General features: G+C 56.8%; 1 protein-coding gene and 1 pseudogene across 2 annotated transcripts; one reads left to right on the forward strand and one right to left on the reverse strand.

Moving 5' to 3' along the window:
• Nucleotides 1-577: 577 nt before the first annotated feature.
• Nucleotides 578-3,465, reverse strand: LOC310910174 (scavenger receptor cysteine-rich type 1 protein M130-like; the record flags this gene model as incomplete). Its single annotated transcript, XM_083862631.1, has 8 exons — nucleotides 578-888; nucleotides 974-1,282; nucleotides 1,358-1,726; nucleotides 1,842-2,156; nucleotides 2,236-2,538; nucleotides 2,613-2,933; nucleotides 3,022-3,342; nucleotides 3,414-3,465. Coding segments are annotated over 8 exons (2,301 nt in total), but the record flags the coding sequence as incomplete, so codon positions are not given.
• Nucleotides 3,466-6,157: 2,692 nt separating this feature from the next.
• LOC310910175 (NACHT, LRR and PYD domains-containing protein 3-like) lies at nucleotides 6,158-13,883 on the forward strand (annotated as a pseudogene). Its single transcript has 7 exons — nucleotides 6,158-6,512; nucleotides 7,132-7,861; nucleotides 11,655-12,220; nucleotides 12,655-12,938; nucleotides 13,152-13,324; nucleotides 13,449-13,619; nucleotides 13,781-13,883. The product of its transcript is annotated as an NACHT, LRR and PYD domains-containing protein 3-like (transcript).
• The last annotated feature ends 3,993 nt before the right edge of the window (nucleotides 13,884-17,876 follow it).

Below are 17,876 nucleotides of genomic sequence, written 5' to 3' on the forward strand. Positions count from 1 at the left end.
TGCAGTGGGGCTGTCAGGCAGAGCCTTCACTCCAGACAGAGCTGGGGCACAAGGGCTGCACCCACCTGGGCGACTGAGCACCTCCTGGTACTTGGGCATTGCGGTGTAGTCCAGCTCCTCATAGACAGCATTGGAGATGGCATCTGCAGCTCTGCCAGGGCCTGGAACAACAGGCAGCACTCACCTGGGGCCCTGGACACTGGGATCATCACTACTCACTGTGTGAGCTGTTATGCAGGATAGGAGCCCTTGGAGCCCCAAACTAGGTCTCTCCCTGCCTCTACCCACCAGGACCCACCTTGGCGCCGGGCACGGCACAGCAGCACAGCCAGGGCTCCCAGGGACAGGCACAGCAGCGTCTCCAGCACCACACACAGCACAGTTGGCACAGGCACAGTCCCCACAGCCACTGCCACGGTGGTTCTGATGGGAAAACCTTCGGGGACACATTTAGGCAATGAGGGCAGGGGATCCCAGCCAGCCTGGCATATGGAATGCAGGAACAGGCAGAGCTACCTGTGCTGCTGGCACCCTCCGGATACGGGGTAGTGTCTGTCTCAGTGACACCATCCCTGTCCTCCTCACAAGCCACGTGGGCGTCCCCGCCAGGGCCGCAGCTCTGCAGGTGCCAGGGTGCCGAGGGGCACCCCCAGAGCGAGCGGGCCCCGTCCTCGCAGCCCAGCCAGGCCAGCCAGGCACGGGACGGCTGCTGGGCGGGGACGGCCGACAGCCGGCCCCGGTGCCCACAGCCCAGCTGGCGGCAGACGGCGGCGCCGGTGCCGGGGCTGGTGCCGTTGGCACACACGCGGCCCCAGGTGCCCTTGTGGGACACCTCCAGGAACCCGCGGCAGCGCCCGCCGCCGCCTGCCAGCCGCACGGAGAGATGCTCTGCAAGGGGTGCAGGGGGGTCACGGCACGGCCACCGACCCCCCGGGCCTTCTGCCGGCCTCTGCCCCCAGTGGCCGCCACTGACCTGAGCACACGGCCCCTGCCCCGCCACCGCCAACGCACTCGCGCTTTTCCCAGCGCCCGCATTCCCAGAGAGACTCCTCGGCCCTGGAGCACTCGGGGATGGACGGCCACAGCGGCCCCGGGCCGGGACCGAAGCGCGCCGAGCTCGGCGCCTCCAGTGCCCTGCCACAGCCCAGCTCACGGCACACAACGGCAGCGTCCTGCAGCTCCCAGCCTTCCTGGCAGACGCTGCTCCAGCTGCCACCGGAATAGACCTCCACACGCCCGGCACAGCGCCCAGAGCTCCCCACCAGCCTCACCCGCCGGCTGCCTGTGGGCGTGGAAGGAAAGGGCTGGGCTGGCTGCCTGGGGCACCATCACCTCTCGCCTTTATTGGGACACTCACCTGAGCAGACCACGGATGCCCCTTGAGAGATGTCAGCTGGTGCAGTGGTCATTATTAAATTAAAATTCTTAAGTTCATTCAGATATTTGTCGTTAGTTGTCAGATCAGTGGTTATCCCCTTGATGGTTTCAATCACCCTTTCCATGATGTCCCTCTCCGTCTCGTTGATCTCCCACAGGTAGGTCTCACCACGGACAACATGACTCTTGTCCAGTCCTCCACAGTCCAGCTCCCAGCACACATTGCTGAAATTCCGTATAAGCAAAAGCTCTGCGGGCACTCGGCGCCAGGTCCCGGTGTCTATGGCCACCTCCAGCCACCCATCGCACCGGGTCTCACCCTCCACCAGCCGCAGGGACTCCACAATCCCTGGAAAATGCCCAGACGCAGCCCTTCACCATAAAACGTCCCTGCATCTTCTGATCCAAGTTCCTGGGAGGGCCCCAAAAGCCCCTAAGGCTCCTCCCGCAGGTGCCCTACACACCTGAGCAGGTGACAGCCGCGGCGTTTCCGGGGGCACACGGCGGCTTCCCCAGCACGGCCACGGGGCACTGGCCCGGGTGCCGCTCGCTCCCGCTGCAGCCCAAGGCGTCCGGCCGCAGCGGCCCCTCCCCGCTGCCGAAGGAGCCTCCCGGGGGCACGCTCAGGGCGCGGCCGCAGCCCAGGTGGCGGCACAGGACGTGGGCATCGGGCAGGTCCCACTCGGCGGCGCACACCGACCCCCACGTCCCCCTCACTGCCGCCTCCACCCGCCCGCTGCATCCCGAGCTGCTGTTCCCCAGCCGGAAGCCCGTGTAGGCTGTGGCAGGAAGGGCAATAAGAAGGGGGATTGTGCAGGGAACCCCAAGAGCCCCCGCCCCGCTGGCCCCGGCACTTACGGGAGCAGATGAGGCCCGCGGCGCCGCTGCAGCCCCGGCTGCGGGGCGGACGCCGGGCACAGGCACTGAGGAGGGGCTCCGTGCCATTGCACTGGAAGCCCCCGTCCCACAGCGATCCCGATCCCGCCGCAAATCGGCCACTGCCGGCGATGCCCAGCACCGCCCCACAGCCCAGCTCCCTGCACACCACCTGCGCCACCTTCATGTCCACCTCCTCCTCGCACACGCCGACCCAGGCCCGGCCCTGCCGCACCTCCAGCTGCCCGGCGCAGGCTCCATCGCCTCCGACCAGCCGGGAAAAGCCTGCGGGAGCAGCACAGGGTCAGTGCCAAGGCTTGTGCATGAACGGCCGTGTCCCCCCACAGTCCAGCTCCTACCTTGGCAGACAACGGCAGTGTCATAGTCATGGAGGAGGCCGTTATAGGGACCCCAGCCACTGATCTCGCAGTCCCAGAGCGTGGCCTCGTACCCATCACAGTCCACCCAGACCAGACTGACGGGCCCCTCTCCTGCACCAAAGCGCTCGAGGGCAGAGTAGGCACCGGAAGCCGAGCCACAGCCCAGCTGCTGGCAAACCACCTCGGCGTCCTCCATGTCCCAGTTGTCATCTCGCACCGAGCCCCATTGTCCCTGCAGCTTCACTTCCACCCTCCCGGCACAGGGACTGTCACCGCCTGCCAGCCTCAGCTCCACGGCATCTGCACCGGGACACCGGCACGGCTCAGCCCTGCCCGGGGTGCAGCAGCACAAGGTGCCTGTCCCAGCACGGCCAGCGTGTCCCCTCACCTGTGCAGGTCACCCCCACATCCCGCTCGTGGCCGCATATGTGCCGGCCCCATCCGAAGTGCGGACACTCCTGCAGCGCATCCTCGGTGCCTCGGCAGAAGAAGGGCTGCAGCCAGATCCGCCCTTTGCCCTGTCTGACTGGAGCGTGTGGGGACGCCTTGGCCACCCGGCCGCAGCCCAGCTGCCGGCACACCACGGAGGCCCAACGGGCTTCCCAGTCGAAGTCGAAGACGCACACGGAGCCCCACTCACCGTCGTTCTTCACCTCCACACGCCCGGCACAGCGCCCGCCGCCGCCCACCAGACGCAGCTCCCCGGAGCCTGCGGCACGGAGCCCGCTGAGCCGGGCCCGGCACCGCCACGGGCCGCGCTCCCGCCCGCCCGGCACTCACCCGCACACAGCCGCACGCACAGCAGCAGCCCCAGCGCCACCAGCGGCCCCATGCCACCGGCCCCGACCCAGCGCGGCCGGGACACGTCTCGCCTCCAGCCGAGCCACCGCAGGCAGCGGCACCAGGGCAGCCTTTATCAGGCGCCTCATCTCCCGGCTGCGGGGCCGCCGCCTCCAATAACCTGCTCCTTGCCCAAATATGAGCCTCGGCTGCGCTTCTGGCGTCACACACCTCCTCGCCACAGTGGGCTGCCACCCGGATGTCCCCGGGGGGAGACAGCCCCCCCTCGGCACCTGGGCTGCGGGGGCCCTTCCTCTACCCCCCGTGCCTACAGCTCTGCTGCTGGAGCCTGCCAAGAGCCGTCCCGATGGGGACAGCCTTCCCCCCAAAGCCCAGCAACAGCATCCGCGGGGCCACCTCTGCCTCGGGCACCGGGAAAGCTCCAAGCCCCCATTTTTGGGGAGCTCCCGTCCCCCACGGGGGGTGGCAGCAGCCCCCGGCTCCGCTCGGGGCTGGCAGGTGCCGGGTCCCCGGGCCCTCGCGGCGGCGCTGGCACATGGCGCTGCTGCCGCAGCTGTGGCCCCGCGCTCGCCTCGCCGCCAGGGCAGGAAGGAGGCGGTTACCCCCCGGCGGCTCCCGGCATCGCCATCGACCGCACGCGGCTCCCGACACCTGCGCTGCCGCCGATAACGCCGCCGATAACACCGCCCCTGCCCCGCCGCTCTGTGCCCCTCCAGCTCGGCAGCCGAGCACTTCTGCAAACTGAACCACCCTCACCCTTCACCACACTCTCTGTCAGCACGATCCCAAGGCAGGAATCAGCTTTCACGCCTGGCTCCGGCCCCCCTTCACAGCTGCGGCTCCTGCAACCCACGCTGGCCCCGCAGCTTCCCCAAACACTCATTCCCACATCCACACCACGTTTCCTCATCCTTTCCACCCCAGGTTTCCCATGGCACAGTGGCAGGTGTTTCCATCCTTAAATCCACTTTGTACTGCCACACGAGCACAGCAGGAGCCTCAGGTGGTGCCTCCAGGAGATTCCAAGGTAAAGGAATTGGGCCTAGGTCAGGCTGCCGTTCATACACAGGGCCCTGCTGGGGGACAGGAAGGCACTCCCCTCCAACAAGAGACCTCCCCTCCTTTAGGAAAAGTCCTTCCAACAACCACAGCCATTTCCAGCCCAGCTCTCACTGCTGACACTGGGTCTGAGCCTGCCCCATCTGTGTATCACACACTGGAGATCCTGCTGCATCTGCAGGGAGGAGTCCAGGTCCTTCCCTCTCCCTTTTCCCTTCACAGTTGCTGGGAACAGTTGTGTGCATTTGGCAGTGCCAAATAAACCCCCTGCAGATAATCCCAGAAATCTCTTCCCCCTCAGTCCACCTTTCAAGGATGTGTCTGTGCATCCAGTTCCTGCATCACACCCCCAAGGGGATGAGTGATATAGCCAGTATAAAGGTGCCAGCACCAGAGTGAGGTCCCTGACCTGGGAAAGAATCTCTGACCAGTTTGAATTTTGATAGGAAAAAAGGGAAATTCACACTGAAATCAAAGACAATCCCTACAATCCCTACACAGGAGCTGTTTTCCTGCAGTGCTGGGCAGGAAGAAGTGACCTCTGTGGGCAGGGCCACCCCTTCCTGGGGACAGGCCCCAACCACACTGCCACACACGTGTCTCCAGGGCTGGGACATGGCCAGGCCATCCTCATGACAACGTCCCCAGGGTGCTGCTGCCAACATCATCATACTCTGTGTGTGCCAGGGGCTGATCTGAGGGGTCACTGGTTGCTCCTGGGGGACCTGGAGGGGAGCAGACCCCACCTTGGAGAGAGCACAGAAAGGTGCCTGAGGGGACAGGCAGCTCCATGTCCCCTCTCACACACCCCACCTGGGCTCTGACCACAGCACCCATGGATCTGCTGCTGGGTCCCTGCTCATCCCCACAGCCAAACCCTGCCAGGGAGTGGCTCTGTAGAGGCGACAGGGCAGCTGTGAGCCCTCTTACCTCTGGGGAGGACACTGATCCACCTGGGCTGTGACACTCCCTGGGAGATGTCCCCAGTGCTGGCAGCGGGGGCCTCCTGCGGCACATCCAGGACATCGTCGTAGCCGTCCGGGGTTCCTTGCTGGGGCATGAGCTCTGAGTTCAGTCCTGGGCACTCCTAGTTGAAGCCTATGCTGGGGTCAGACTCACCAAATCTGTCCACTGAGCTCATCCCCGCAGTCAATTACGTGCTCTTGTAATTCCTCGATAAATCTGTTGTTTAAAATCACAGAATGGTTTGTGTTGGAAGTGACCTTTAAGCTCACCCGGTGCTCTCAGCACTTTCCAGCAGACAGCGGGGCACATTCTTTCCTCTTGGGATGGGCATTAAGGATGTCTCTGCTGAGATCTCAGCTTTGGAGCCCAGGGACAGTGCCTTTGTCCCCTGCAGCATGACTCAGAGACTGCAGGTAGCCCTGGGGAGTTGCATTTGCTCCAGGGGATGAGGATGATCAAAGAAGAGTTGCTAGATCAGGATCAGGAGCCAGAAGAAGAATGTCCAACTGACCAGAGTGCCCAAATGCTCACAAATTGTGTTCTTAGTGCCCCAGGCAGATTTAGGAAAGCAGTGAGCCTTGAAATAGGTGGCTGCTGGTGTGTCAGGAGCATGGCTGGGCTGGAGGGGAATTGGTCTGGGCTGGGGACTGACCCTGCTCCTCATGGGCACAGAGCACAGGCGGGACAGCAGAGAGCACATGGTGCGGGAGTCCCGCCAGGACAAGGAGCTGGGCAGCTGTCCCAGGGAGAGCCCATCCTTCCACAGCCACTCCACCACCCTGACCATCTCCAGGGAGCCTGGGAGCAGGCACGGAGCCAAGGATGGAGCCGTGGCAACCGGCCAGGGATATGGCAGCGCCGGCAGCGGAGCAGCCACCGCCGGCACCACGGCGCTGTTTGAACCTGGCAGAGACGGGCAAAGCCCGCAGGTCGTGGTGCTGCTGGGGGCCCCGGGGATGGGGAAGACAACCACGGTCAGGAAGGTGATGGTGGAGTGGACAGAAGGGACACTCTGCACCCACTTTGACTTAGTCTTCTGCACTGACTGCCCTTGTCTTCTGCACAGCTGTTACAGTTCTGCCTGCTTTATCTCAGCTGAGGTCAGGATGAAACACACAGGAAATGTAGAGTCGAGTTGGGTCTTGGTTGTTTATCATATCTTATCTATTTCCAGTATTTACAGTCTCATCAAGCGTGAGCTGCAACTTGCTTTCATTTTAAAGAAACGAGACAAAATGGAGACTTTCTAACTTTTACCAAAGCTATTTAGGAGATAATTAGCCAATACCAAAGTGACACTTATATTATTTATGCTTCTGACCCAATAATGACCATTCCAGGTCTGCAATGCAGACATCTTTCACCCAGTTAGAGAAAACCACCAAAATCCATGAAGAAGAAGGAAGAAGGTGAAGAAGAAGAAGAATTCACACAGCAGCCTGAATCCTCCATCCTGCCCCCCACACTGCTATATACCCAAACCCCAAACTTAAGTTTACACTCTGTGAGATCACACAACACCATTCCAAGAACACACCCACTACCCCAGTGCTATCACAAATCTCAGAAGCCTCTTCCAAGGCCTCAAGTCAAATGCAGTGCCTGCCTGAGGGTCAGCACCCCTGAGCCCAGAAAGCCTGAAATTTCCACAATCCAGAGTTCCAGCACAAAGCCATCGTCCTTGCCATGGAAGCCAGCGTGGCAGACCTGGATCCACAGCGCTGTCCTGGCCTGCGAGTGCCAGCTGGGAAGATCCTGGATGATCACAAGAGGATCCTGTTCATTTTGGATGGCTTCCAGGCCCTGAGGCTTTCCTTGGTTCAGCCCAAAGCTGGGCTGAGCTCTGACCCCAGGGAGGTGAAGCTGCTGGAGCTCAGCCTGATGAGTTTGTTGAAGGAGACAGTGCTCCCCAAAGCCTCTTTGCTCATCACCGTGAGGTCAATGGCTCTAGGAAGCCTGAAGGGTGGGTATTCCATGGAGATCCTGGGATTTTCTGCAGCCAGGAGGGGGGAGTATTTCCACAGGTATTTTGAGAAGCCAAACAAAGCAGACATGGCCTTCAGGCTTGCCAGAGGCAAGGAGATCCTCTAGAGCTGGTGTGTCATCCCTGTCAGGAGCTGGACCATCTGCACCATCCTGGAACAAGAGCTCTGTGGGAAGAAAAACCTGCTGGAGTGCTCCAAAGCCAGCACAGGGATGATGAAGTTCTACCTCTCCTAATCACTGAAGCACAGGGATAGGGACAATGCCCAGATCCTGCAGCAGTTCCTCATCCAGCTTTGCTCCTTGGCTGCTGAGGGTATGTGGAAACACAAGGTCCTCTTTGAGATAAAGGAAATCAAGGACTGTGGATTGGACCAGCCATGTCTTCTCTCCTTTCTTCCTCAGTAAAAGGATCCCAGGGGAAGGAGAAAACAGGAGAAGGGTGAACAGGTTTTGCTGACCACCCAGAAACGTGGTGGAAAGAACTCCACAATTAATAATAATTGTTAGAGCCATATGTATTTATTAGTGTCAAGATGTGTGGGGGAATAATTTCACCAAAGACATGCATACTCACCAGGGAACTTGACCCCTTGTTATTCCCTACGGTCTCTACATATGCATGACATTCCATGGTCCCCCTTCATCCATATTCATTCTCTGACCCTGGCCATCTTCACATGGTATCATCATTTCTGAGCTTGTTGGTGACAGAACCCACAGTCTCTGGGTTGGTATCAGGATTAATTTTGGCAATGAATGCGGCGTACGGAAACAGCCCATGGGTTGCCAGCGTCCACAACGTGTGCCCTGTGCATCAAACCTTGTTGGGGTCATTATCCTGCTGTCCACCCCTCCCAAAGAGTACCTCCAATACTGCCTCTTCTCTCAGCTGTTGGATCCCCTCCTCACGGGTCTTCCAGTCCATTGTATGATGGTGCTCCTGCACTTTGTCTCGGTGGACAAACCTCTCCCTTCTACTCCTTAAAAGCCACTCCCAGAGGGAAAGGGGGCCTGGCTCTCTTACAAATACCTGATTTACACCTGAGTCCTGGGTCAAGGTTCCCAAATTCCTTGCCTCACTACTATCCAGTTGCACCCCTGTAACCATAAGGTCCCAGACCTGAAGTAACCAGGCTGTGTAAGCCTCACGTCCCCGTCGCACAATATCTTTGTGCAGATTACGTGGACTTTCATACGACAGAGAGTCAGTGATGATCTCAAGCTCTGGTTCCCCTGTGGGTTGTGAGGGCCCTCCTTTCTTCTCCTTATTACCTGGCTGCTCTGATTTCATCTTGTACTTCTTTGTTTCCATAGGGGTGACTGCTGCTGGCTGTGACTGCCCCTGTGGTTCAGCTGGAACCTGGACGGTTGTAATGTTTGTAGGTTCCATTGCTGCACCTTCAGACTCCCCCTTTTCAGGGCAGGGGGAGGGTTTCCCGTCAGCTGGGGCTAATGAGGCTAATGAGGCCACCACTGGGGAAATGTGCTCCTTCAGCATCTGGCCCATCTCCTTCACCAGAACCCCCCCTCAATCCAGGTGGTTCATTTCTGAGGTGGGCTGTGGGGCAGGGTCAGGCAGTGGGGCAGCATCCCTATTCTGTGGGGCAGTGTCAGGCCCCATGGCAGTATCCCCAGTCTGTGGGGCAGTGTCAGGCCCCATAGCAGTATCCCTGGTCTGTGGGGCAGTGTCAGGCAGTGGGGCAGTATCCCCAGTCTCTGGGGTAGGTGTCTGTGCAGTCATCCAAGTTGACCTCACCTCATCTCTGAAAGCTAAATAGACTGGGACTATCAGCAACACTTGGTTAGTATCTACAGGAAATTCAAACCCTTCAAAGAACTGGTTAAAGGGCTGGGACAAAACTTCCCCTGCGGTCATTTCCTCACAGAAAGTACCATTCTTAAAGGAACCCCAAAAACATACACTTAGTGTGTGGTAGCCATGTAGCCATGTGCCTGCCTTCCAGAGGAAGTTAAAAATCCATGAATGCCTCACCTTATCTACCCAGAAAACAAACTAGATAACAGCCACAGCAGCCTTAGTGATAGGGCCCATGTTTAGATCGGGGCCTGCAAATGGGAGGAATACAGCCACAACCACGAGCCATCCAAACCAGGGGAAGCTGGACCACATGATGCTGCCTAATGAGGTTTTCAGATCCAGCACACACAGAAGAAAATATTAGCTTACTCGAGAACTGTTATTCCTTTTTTCTCTTTTCTTTTCTCATTGCCCTCAAGCCCCACGTTGATCACTGTGATATATGGTATAAAATAATTCCTGTTTAAGAATTAAAGATTTCAGCAATTGTAAAACCACAGGTGGCAATGGGGAAGGAACCAATTTGCAATAGAAAATGGTGGCATTGATTGAAGCTGAGTCTCCTCCGGGGATGGGCTGGACAAGGCCCCGGTGATGAGCACCCGATATGCATCTAAGGTCTTATCTATGCGATAAGACAATCTTCGTCGTCAAGGGCATACATCCCAATGCCAGATCCCCGTAAAAAGAATCAAGTATTCATCCCTACCCCAAAAAAATTTTCAATAGACCCTTTTCCACAGACCGGCAGCAAGAAAAGAAACTACATGAATATGTGAGAAGAACAAGAAGGACAAAAGAATAACAACACCCATGTTTGGTCGAAAAATTGTATGAAAACGGGCCCTGCAAAGGCAGAATTTGTGAACAGAGCGGGATTCAGAGCAAGAGAGTCTGAATCTAGGTTCACCCAGCGCCGACCCCGGACTCGACGCTGTTTTTGATTGTGGCTTTCCAAAACCGATTTTAATATCGCAATAAAATCCGCTTTCATTATCAATTTGGTTATGTCGTTTATAACAGGCACCAAAATCTGTCTTGGTTTGGGAAGACACGTATCTGCCAGGGAAAGCTGGAGTCTCCCTTGGAATGGAGAATGTAAACCACCTCTCCCACCACCTTTTCCAATCATAAATTTGCAGTTAGAGCCTTTCAGGCAAAGATTTGGAGATAAAAATAGCAGCTCTTTACTAGTATGTATAACAAAACTAACAAAAACAACAACTACCGCGTAAATAACAAAACAGTACCAAGTACCTTGAGGGATTTCCTTCACAACAACCCAGGTGGGGCAGTTTGGCCTCATTGCCCCTGCAGGACCCTCAGAGCACCAGGCCGGAACAGTGGAGAGTCCCGGGCTGGAAGCTGGTGTCTGGGTTGCAGTGTAGGATGTACACAAAGTATTTATTCTATCACCATCTTCATGAACTGTTAAACCAGGTGGGGCAGTGTTTTCCCAGGCCCCCTGCCTTTGGGCTGTCTTCTGCTAATGGCCCAATAATGTCTTGCCCATGACTCACAGGTAACTCCCTCCAGGAGTTATCTCTGTTTAATGGGCCATCAAGGACCCACTTCACAACTCATCATCCCATTGTGAGATGCTCTGCCCAGGGGGAGCAGCCAAGCATTCTCACCTGGATATAAGCTGGGATTTGGGACAGTGCAAGCAGCCCTTACCTATTGGATTCCCAGAGGAGCAGAGCTACCAGACCATGCTACAGGATCACTGCTTCAGGAAGACCACTTCATCTGGACTGCTTCCACCATCCTGCTCAGGTCGTATTCTGACTCTGTCAGTGGTCCATTGTGTTATTGCATTTATTTATTTTTACTTTTTTACCTTTTTTCTTATTAAATTGTATTTCTGACTTGGAGCTTCTCACTCGTTTTGCTTTCAAACCACGACAGCTGGAGTGGCAGGATGTCCCCGGCAGGAAGGAACAGGATGTCCCAGCAGTCAGGGGGGTGCAGAGTCACACTGTAGCAAGAGGAGCAGAGCTGAAGAAGCTGCGACAGTGGGGCAGGGCTGGCCCAGCTCCAGCAGGGCAGACAAAGGAGCTCAGAATTCCAAGACATGCAAGCAGATGATGGTAGATTTCCCAACACTGGACATTCAGGTGACAGTGAACTCCTCCTGCAGCAAGCAGGAGCCTGGCCGTGTCCTCTCCATCTCCGAATGCCGAGAGCCAGAGAGCCAAGCTGCCTCCAGCTCTGTCCATTGCCTGCCACAAAACTGGCGTTATCCCCCCCTCCGAGCTTTCTGCCACCTCTTTGTTTTGGTCAAGCATCCTTAAGCACACAATACTTAGGCTTCTAAATAACATATGGGGAAAAAAATTCTTTAGAGTGCAAAAAAAAAAAAAAGAGAACAATCCTAACCCCTAAAACAGGGGAAGGAGAAGACCGTGGCAGTGTCTATGCCTTCACTCACCTGCATCTCCAGGACTTTTTGGCAGCAATGTTTTACGTTCTAGAGGATGATGGGGAAATGGTCAGCACCTTGGGGAGTCTTGTGAAGGATGTTAATCAGTTCTTAGAAAGCTACAAGTCCAGAAATGATTTGAATGTCACAGTGAGGTTCCTCTTTGCTCTGGTCACCCAGAAAGCCATAGAGTACATGGACAAACCCACTGGGTGCAGTATTTCACCACGAGCCAGGGAAGAACTGCTGCAGTGGCTTCAGGGGAGGCACAGAGGCCTCTCCCACCCTGGCCAAGCACTGAAGCTTTCAGACATGGACACTTTGCACTTCTTTTTCGAGACCAATGAGAAGAGCTTTGCACCAAGTGCATTGGGACATTTCACTGACCTGGACTTGCGAGACCCCAAGGTGACCCTGTACGACCAGATGCCTCTTTCCTTCTGCATCCAGACCTGGGCTGGGCTGGACTGTGTCACCCTCCAGGGATGTCCCTTCCACTGGCAGCATCCTCAGGCAGAGCTGGATGCCAAGTCAGTGCCTTGCTAAGTCCTGCTCCTCCCCACTTGAATGACCCAAAAGGGCAAAGATTTCTCTTCCTCTGCCCCAAAGGATGATTCAGCTATTCCCTCCCCAACACCACCTTGGCCTTCCCCTGGGTGTTTAGTTTCTCAGCAGAGAATTTACTTACTCCTAGGGAGAAGGAAGAACACATGGGCCTCTCCATCCACTGCCCACTGTGGGATTGATGGTGATGGAGCTTCTCGGCTCCACCTGGCCAGGCCCCCCTGTGCCCAGCTGTCACTCTGGCTCCCCTTCCCCCTTCTCCCTCACAAAGGGAAATCCCTGGTGCTGGAATGTTCAGTGCACCCTGTGATTCACCTCACATCCATCTCCCGGCTGGTTCCAGCAGCAATGCTCCAGGTCCTTCACATCTGCACAACCAGCAAGGTCCCTCCGGAGGAGCCCTCCCGTGCGCTGGAGGCTCTGCTCGGGGTGGGTGTTGTCCCTCAGGTTTGGTGGGCAGGTGAGCAGCCAGCACAGGTGAGGTGTGCTGAGCCCCCGTTCTCCGTGCTCTCCCACAGGCTGCAGCGGTGCCGCTGTCCCAGAGCTGCTGCACGGAGCCGGCAGCGCCGCTGGCGGAGCAGCCTGGCCTGGCCCGTCTGGAGCTGGGTGACAGCTCGCTGGGTGACAGCAGCGTGCGCCTCCTCTGTCAGGGGCTGCGGACTGCGGGCTGCCGCCTGCGCATCCTGCCGTGAGCACCCCCGGCATCCCTCGGGCATCTCCGGCCTGGGAGCTGGGGACGTGCCCCAAAGGGACCCCGTGGGGTGGCATCGTGCCTCTGTCCCACTCTTCCAGGCCAAGGAGCTCCACGGTTATGGCTCTAGGCTGGAGACTGCCACCATGGTGGGAGGGCAGTGAGGGCACTGGGGAGGCTCTGAGGGTGTTTCCCGGGGGTTCCCACCAGGCTGCGATCTTCCCACATCACCAGTGCCTGCAGAGAGGACCTTGCCGTGTGCCGAGCACCAACACGTGCCTGGAGGAGCTGGATTTGTCCTTCAGCCCGGGGCTGCACGATGCCAGCGTGGAGCTGCTGTGTCAGGGCCTCCAGCACTGTGCCTGCCCTCTACAGACACTGCGGTAAAGGGGCTGCGACATGGGCCAGTGCTCCCTCCTTCCCAGCCAGAGCTTTCTCCTTCCCACCTGCAGCAGCTCAGCAAGCCGAGGCCAAAGCCCTCCTTCCCTCTTCCCCTGGCTCCCACAGCCTGGGGAGCTGCCGGCTGTCGGGTGCCTGCTGCCCAGCCCTGGCCACGCAGCTGCTGCAGGGGCCCTGTCTCACCTGCCTGGACCTGAGGGACAACGAGCTGGGAGCCCCCGGCGTCCTGCAGCTCTGCCAGCAGCTCCAGCATCCCACCTGCTACTGCAGAGCCTGGGCTGAGGGCCCTGCCATGGCCCCTTCCATGCCCGGCATTCCCTGAGCTGCGGAGCAGAGGCTGCGGGACAGGCAGGGCCACACCTGGAACCCGGGTGCTTCAGCACCTCCCTCCCCACAAGCTCCAACACCTTCTCCTCTTTTCCTGCATCCTCCATGCCCAGGCTGAGCAGAGACTTCAGCCAGGCCCTGCTGCAGGAACTGGACACCCTCTGGAAACTGTGGCCCTCCCTGAAGATCAGGAGCCGCCTGGAACATGATGTGTGATTTCAGTAAATATTTAAGGGGGCTGCTTGAGCATGTAGGAAAAAAATTAGGGTGGCCGAAGCTCTGTTTGAATCTAGAATGACGACTTCTCTAAAGGATAATAAAAAACGGTTCTACAAATATATTAATGGTAGAAGGAAAGGCAAGGCCAACCCTTGTTCTCTATTGGATGAGAGAGAGAACTTAGTAACAGCATCTGAGGAGAAGGCAGAAGTGCTTAATGCTATCTTTGCCTCAGTTTTCAGTGGGATGACAACTTGCCTTCAGGACAACTGTCCTCCTGGGTTGCTTGGTGGTGTCAGGGAACAGAATGGTCCCCCCAGCATCCAAGAGGAGGCAGTAGGAGAACTGCTGAGATGCTTGGATACTCCTAAATCTGTGGGCCCAGATGGGATCCATCCCAGGGTGATGAGGGAGCTGGCAGATGAGCTTGCAAAGCCACTCTCCAGCATTTACAATCAGTCCTGGCTCACTGGGGAAGCTCCCGGTGACTGGAAACTGGCCAGTGTGACACCCATTCACAAAAAGGGTGGGAGGGAGGATCCCAGTAATTATAGACCAGTCAGCCTGACCTCAGTACCTGGCAAGATAATGGAACAGTTTATACTGAGTGTCATCACACAGCACCTACAGGCTGGCCAGCTCTTGGGAAAGATGGGACAGGAAGGGCTTATGGATATGTTTGCCTAGTAAGAAATACTAGAGATGTAAAACCTGTGAGGGAAATAGAAATGAAGGCCAGCTTTGTAATGTAGGCATGGCAGGCAGGAAGACAGCAATTAGCTGGAGTTAGGTTGAAGGACAGAAAACAAAAGGACCCAAGAATGCAGCCCCTCTCCACCCTGCCAAGGCATCAGGGGAAAAGTAGATAAGAAAAGCTGTCTTTAGAGTTTAGAATATAAATGATATTGCAATATAGTAGTTCTCATAGGCTACATGCAAAGCTTGTATGTTTTGTATCTTGTGCCGGTTGGTCACTGTAAATTACAATATTCAACAAAAAAGGAGATACAATGTATTGTAACAAGGTCCTCTCTCTCTTACCTTTCTTACTCTGACCTCTCTCTGGCTCTTACCTCACTCTTAACTCTCTTACCCCTCTTAGCTTTTTTCCTCCCTTACCTCATACCCTCTCTCTCTGCCTTTCTCTTTGGGCCTTTGCTTCAGCCGAGGCTGGTGGCTGAAAGCAGGCCCTCTTTACCCACCACCCTTGAAATAAAACCACGTGTGTCTAGAATATCTCAGGTCTGCAGAGTTCCTTCTCCCTGCCGTCCACGGATGCTCCCACAGCCAGCCTCTCTGGCCCAGCCAGCACGGGTTTAGGAGAGGGAGGTCATGTTTGACCAACCTGATCTCCTTTTATGACCAGGTGACCTGCCTGGTGGATGCAGGAAGGGCTGTTTATGTTGTCTATTTGGACTTCAGCCAGGCTTTTGACACTATCTCCCACAGCACGCTCCTGGATAGGCTGGCAGCCCATGGCTTGGACAGGAGCACTCTTCTCTGGGTGAGGAACTGGCTGCACAGCCAGGCCCAGAGAGTGGTGGTGAACAGTGCTGTATCCACCTGGGGACAGTCACCGGTGCTGTCCCTTGGGGTCTGTGCTGGGACCAGCTCTGTTCAATATTTTCACTGATGACATAGATGAGGCTGTTGAATCTTTCATTAGTAAACTTGCAGACAACACTAAGCTGGGAGCATGTGTCAATCTGTTGGAAGATAGGATGGCTCTGCAGAAAGACCTGGAACGGTTGGATGGATGGGCAGAGTCTAACAAGATAAAATTTGATATGTCCAAGTGTTGAGTCCTACACTTTGGCCACAATAACCCCCTGCAGTGTTATAGGCTGGGGACCGTGTGACTGGACAGTGCCCAGGAGGAAAGGGGGCTGGGGGTTCTGGTCAGCAGCCAGCTGAACATGAGCCAGCAGTGTGCCCAGATGGCCAAGAGGGCCAATGGCACCTGGCCTGGATCAGGAATGGTGTGGCCAGCAGGAGCAGGGAGCTCATTCTTCCCCTGTACTCGGCACTGGTCAGGCCACACCTCGAGTGCTGTGTCCAGTTCTGGCCCCTCCGTTTAGGAAGGACATTGAGATGCTTCAGCGCATCCAGTGGAGGGCAACAAGGCTAGTGAGGGCCTTGGAAAACAAGCCATATGAAGAATGACTGAGGGAGCTGGGTTCGTTTAGGCTGGAGAAAAGGAGACTCAGAGGTGACCTTATCACTCTCTACAACTTCCTGAAGGGGGGTTGTAGACAGCTGGGGGTTGGTCTCTTTCTCCAGGCAGCAACTGACAGAAAGAGGGCACAGTCTCAGGCTGTGTCAAGGGAAATACAGGATGGATATTAGGAAGAAGTTTTTCACGGGAAGAGTGTTTAAAGCCTGGAATAGTCTGCTTGGGGAGGTGGTGGAGTCACCATCCCTGGACATGTTTAAAAACCACTGGATGTGGCACTTGATGCCATGATCCAGTTGAGGTGTTAGGGCTGAATTGGACTCGATGATCTTGAAGGTCTTTTCCAACCTACACATTCTGTGATTCTGTGATTCTATGCTGCAGGCAGGGACCATGGCCTGGCTGCCCTGCCACCACAGGGTCCTGCTGGAGGGCAGGAAGGCATTCCCCTCCTTCAGGAGACCTCTCCTCCTTTAGGAAAAGTCCTTCGAACAACCACAGCCATTCCCAGCCCAGCTCTCACTGCTGCCACTGGGTCTGAACGTGGTGCAACAGTGGGACACAAGGGGGAGATCCTGCTGCATCTGCAGGTGGGCAGAGGTCCGGGTCCTTCCCTCTCCCTTCTCACCTCGGAGCTGCTGGGAACACTTGTGAGCATTTGGCATTGCCAAATAAACCCCCTGCAGACAATCCCAGCAATCCCTAAGTGCTTTGCCCCCTCACCCCACCACTCCCAGGGATGTTTCTTTGCATCCAATTACTTCCTCACATCCTCGAGGCAATGAGTGATATTCCCATTATAGAGGTGCCAGTGCCGGTGTGCCATCACAGGCCTGGGAAAGAGTCTCTGAACAGTTTGGGTTTTAATAAGAAAAAAGGGAAATTCACACTGAAATCAAAGACAATCCCTACACTGGAGCTGTCTTCCTGCAGCGCTGCACAGGAAGGGGTGGGCAGGGCCACTCCTTCCAGGGGACAGGGCCCCACCACGCTGCCACACACGTGTCCCCAGGGCTGGGACATGGCCAGGCCATCCTCATGGCAACGTCCCCAGGGTGCTGCTGCCAACATCATCATAGTCCGTGTGTGCCAGGGGCTGATCTGAGGGGTCACTGGTTGTTCCTGGGGGACCTGGAGGGGAGCTGATCCCACCTTGGAGAGAGCACAGGAAGGTGCCTGAGGGGACAGGCAGCTCCATGTCCCCTCTCACACACCCCACCTGGGCTCTGACCACAGCACCCATGGATCTGCTGCTGGGTCCCTGCCCTTCCCCACAGACAAATCCTACCAGGGAGTGGCTCTGCAAAAAAGACAGGGCAGCTGTGAGCCCTCTTACCTCTGGAGAGGACACTGATACACCTGGGCTGTGACACTCCCTGGGAGATGTCCCCAGTGCTGGCAGCGGGGGCCTCCTGCGGCACATCCAGGACATCGTCGTAGCTGTCCGGGGTTCCTTGCTGGGGCCTGAGCTCTGAGTTCAGTCCAGGGCACTCCTAGTTGAAGCCTGTGCTGGGGTCAGACTCACCAAATCTGTCCACTGAGCTCATCCCTGCAGTCAATTACGTGCGCTTGTAATTCCTCGATAAATATGTTGTTTAAAATCACAGAATGGTTTGTGTTGGAAGTGACCCTAAAGCTCACCCGGTGCTCTCAGCACTTTCCAGCAGAGAGCTGGGCACATTCTTTCCTCTTGGGATGGGCATTAAGGATGTCTCTGCTGAGATCTGAGCTCTGGAGCCCAGGGACAGTGCCTTTGTCCCCTGCAGCATGAGTCAGAGGCTGCAGGTAGCCCTGGGGAGTTGCATTTGCTCCAGGGG

The sequence above is a fragment of the Zosterops lateralis genome (assembly GCF_965231275.1).
Source record: "Zosterops lateralis genome assembly, chromosome: 6".
Taxonomy (NCBI): Eukaryota; Metazoa; Chordata; class Aves; order Passeriformes; family Zosteropidae; genus Zosterops; species Zosterops lateralis.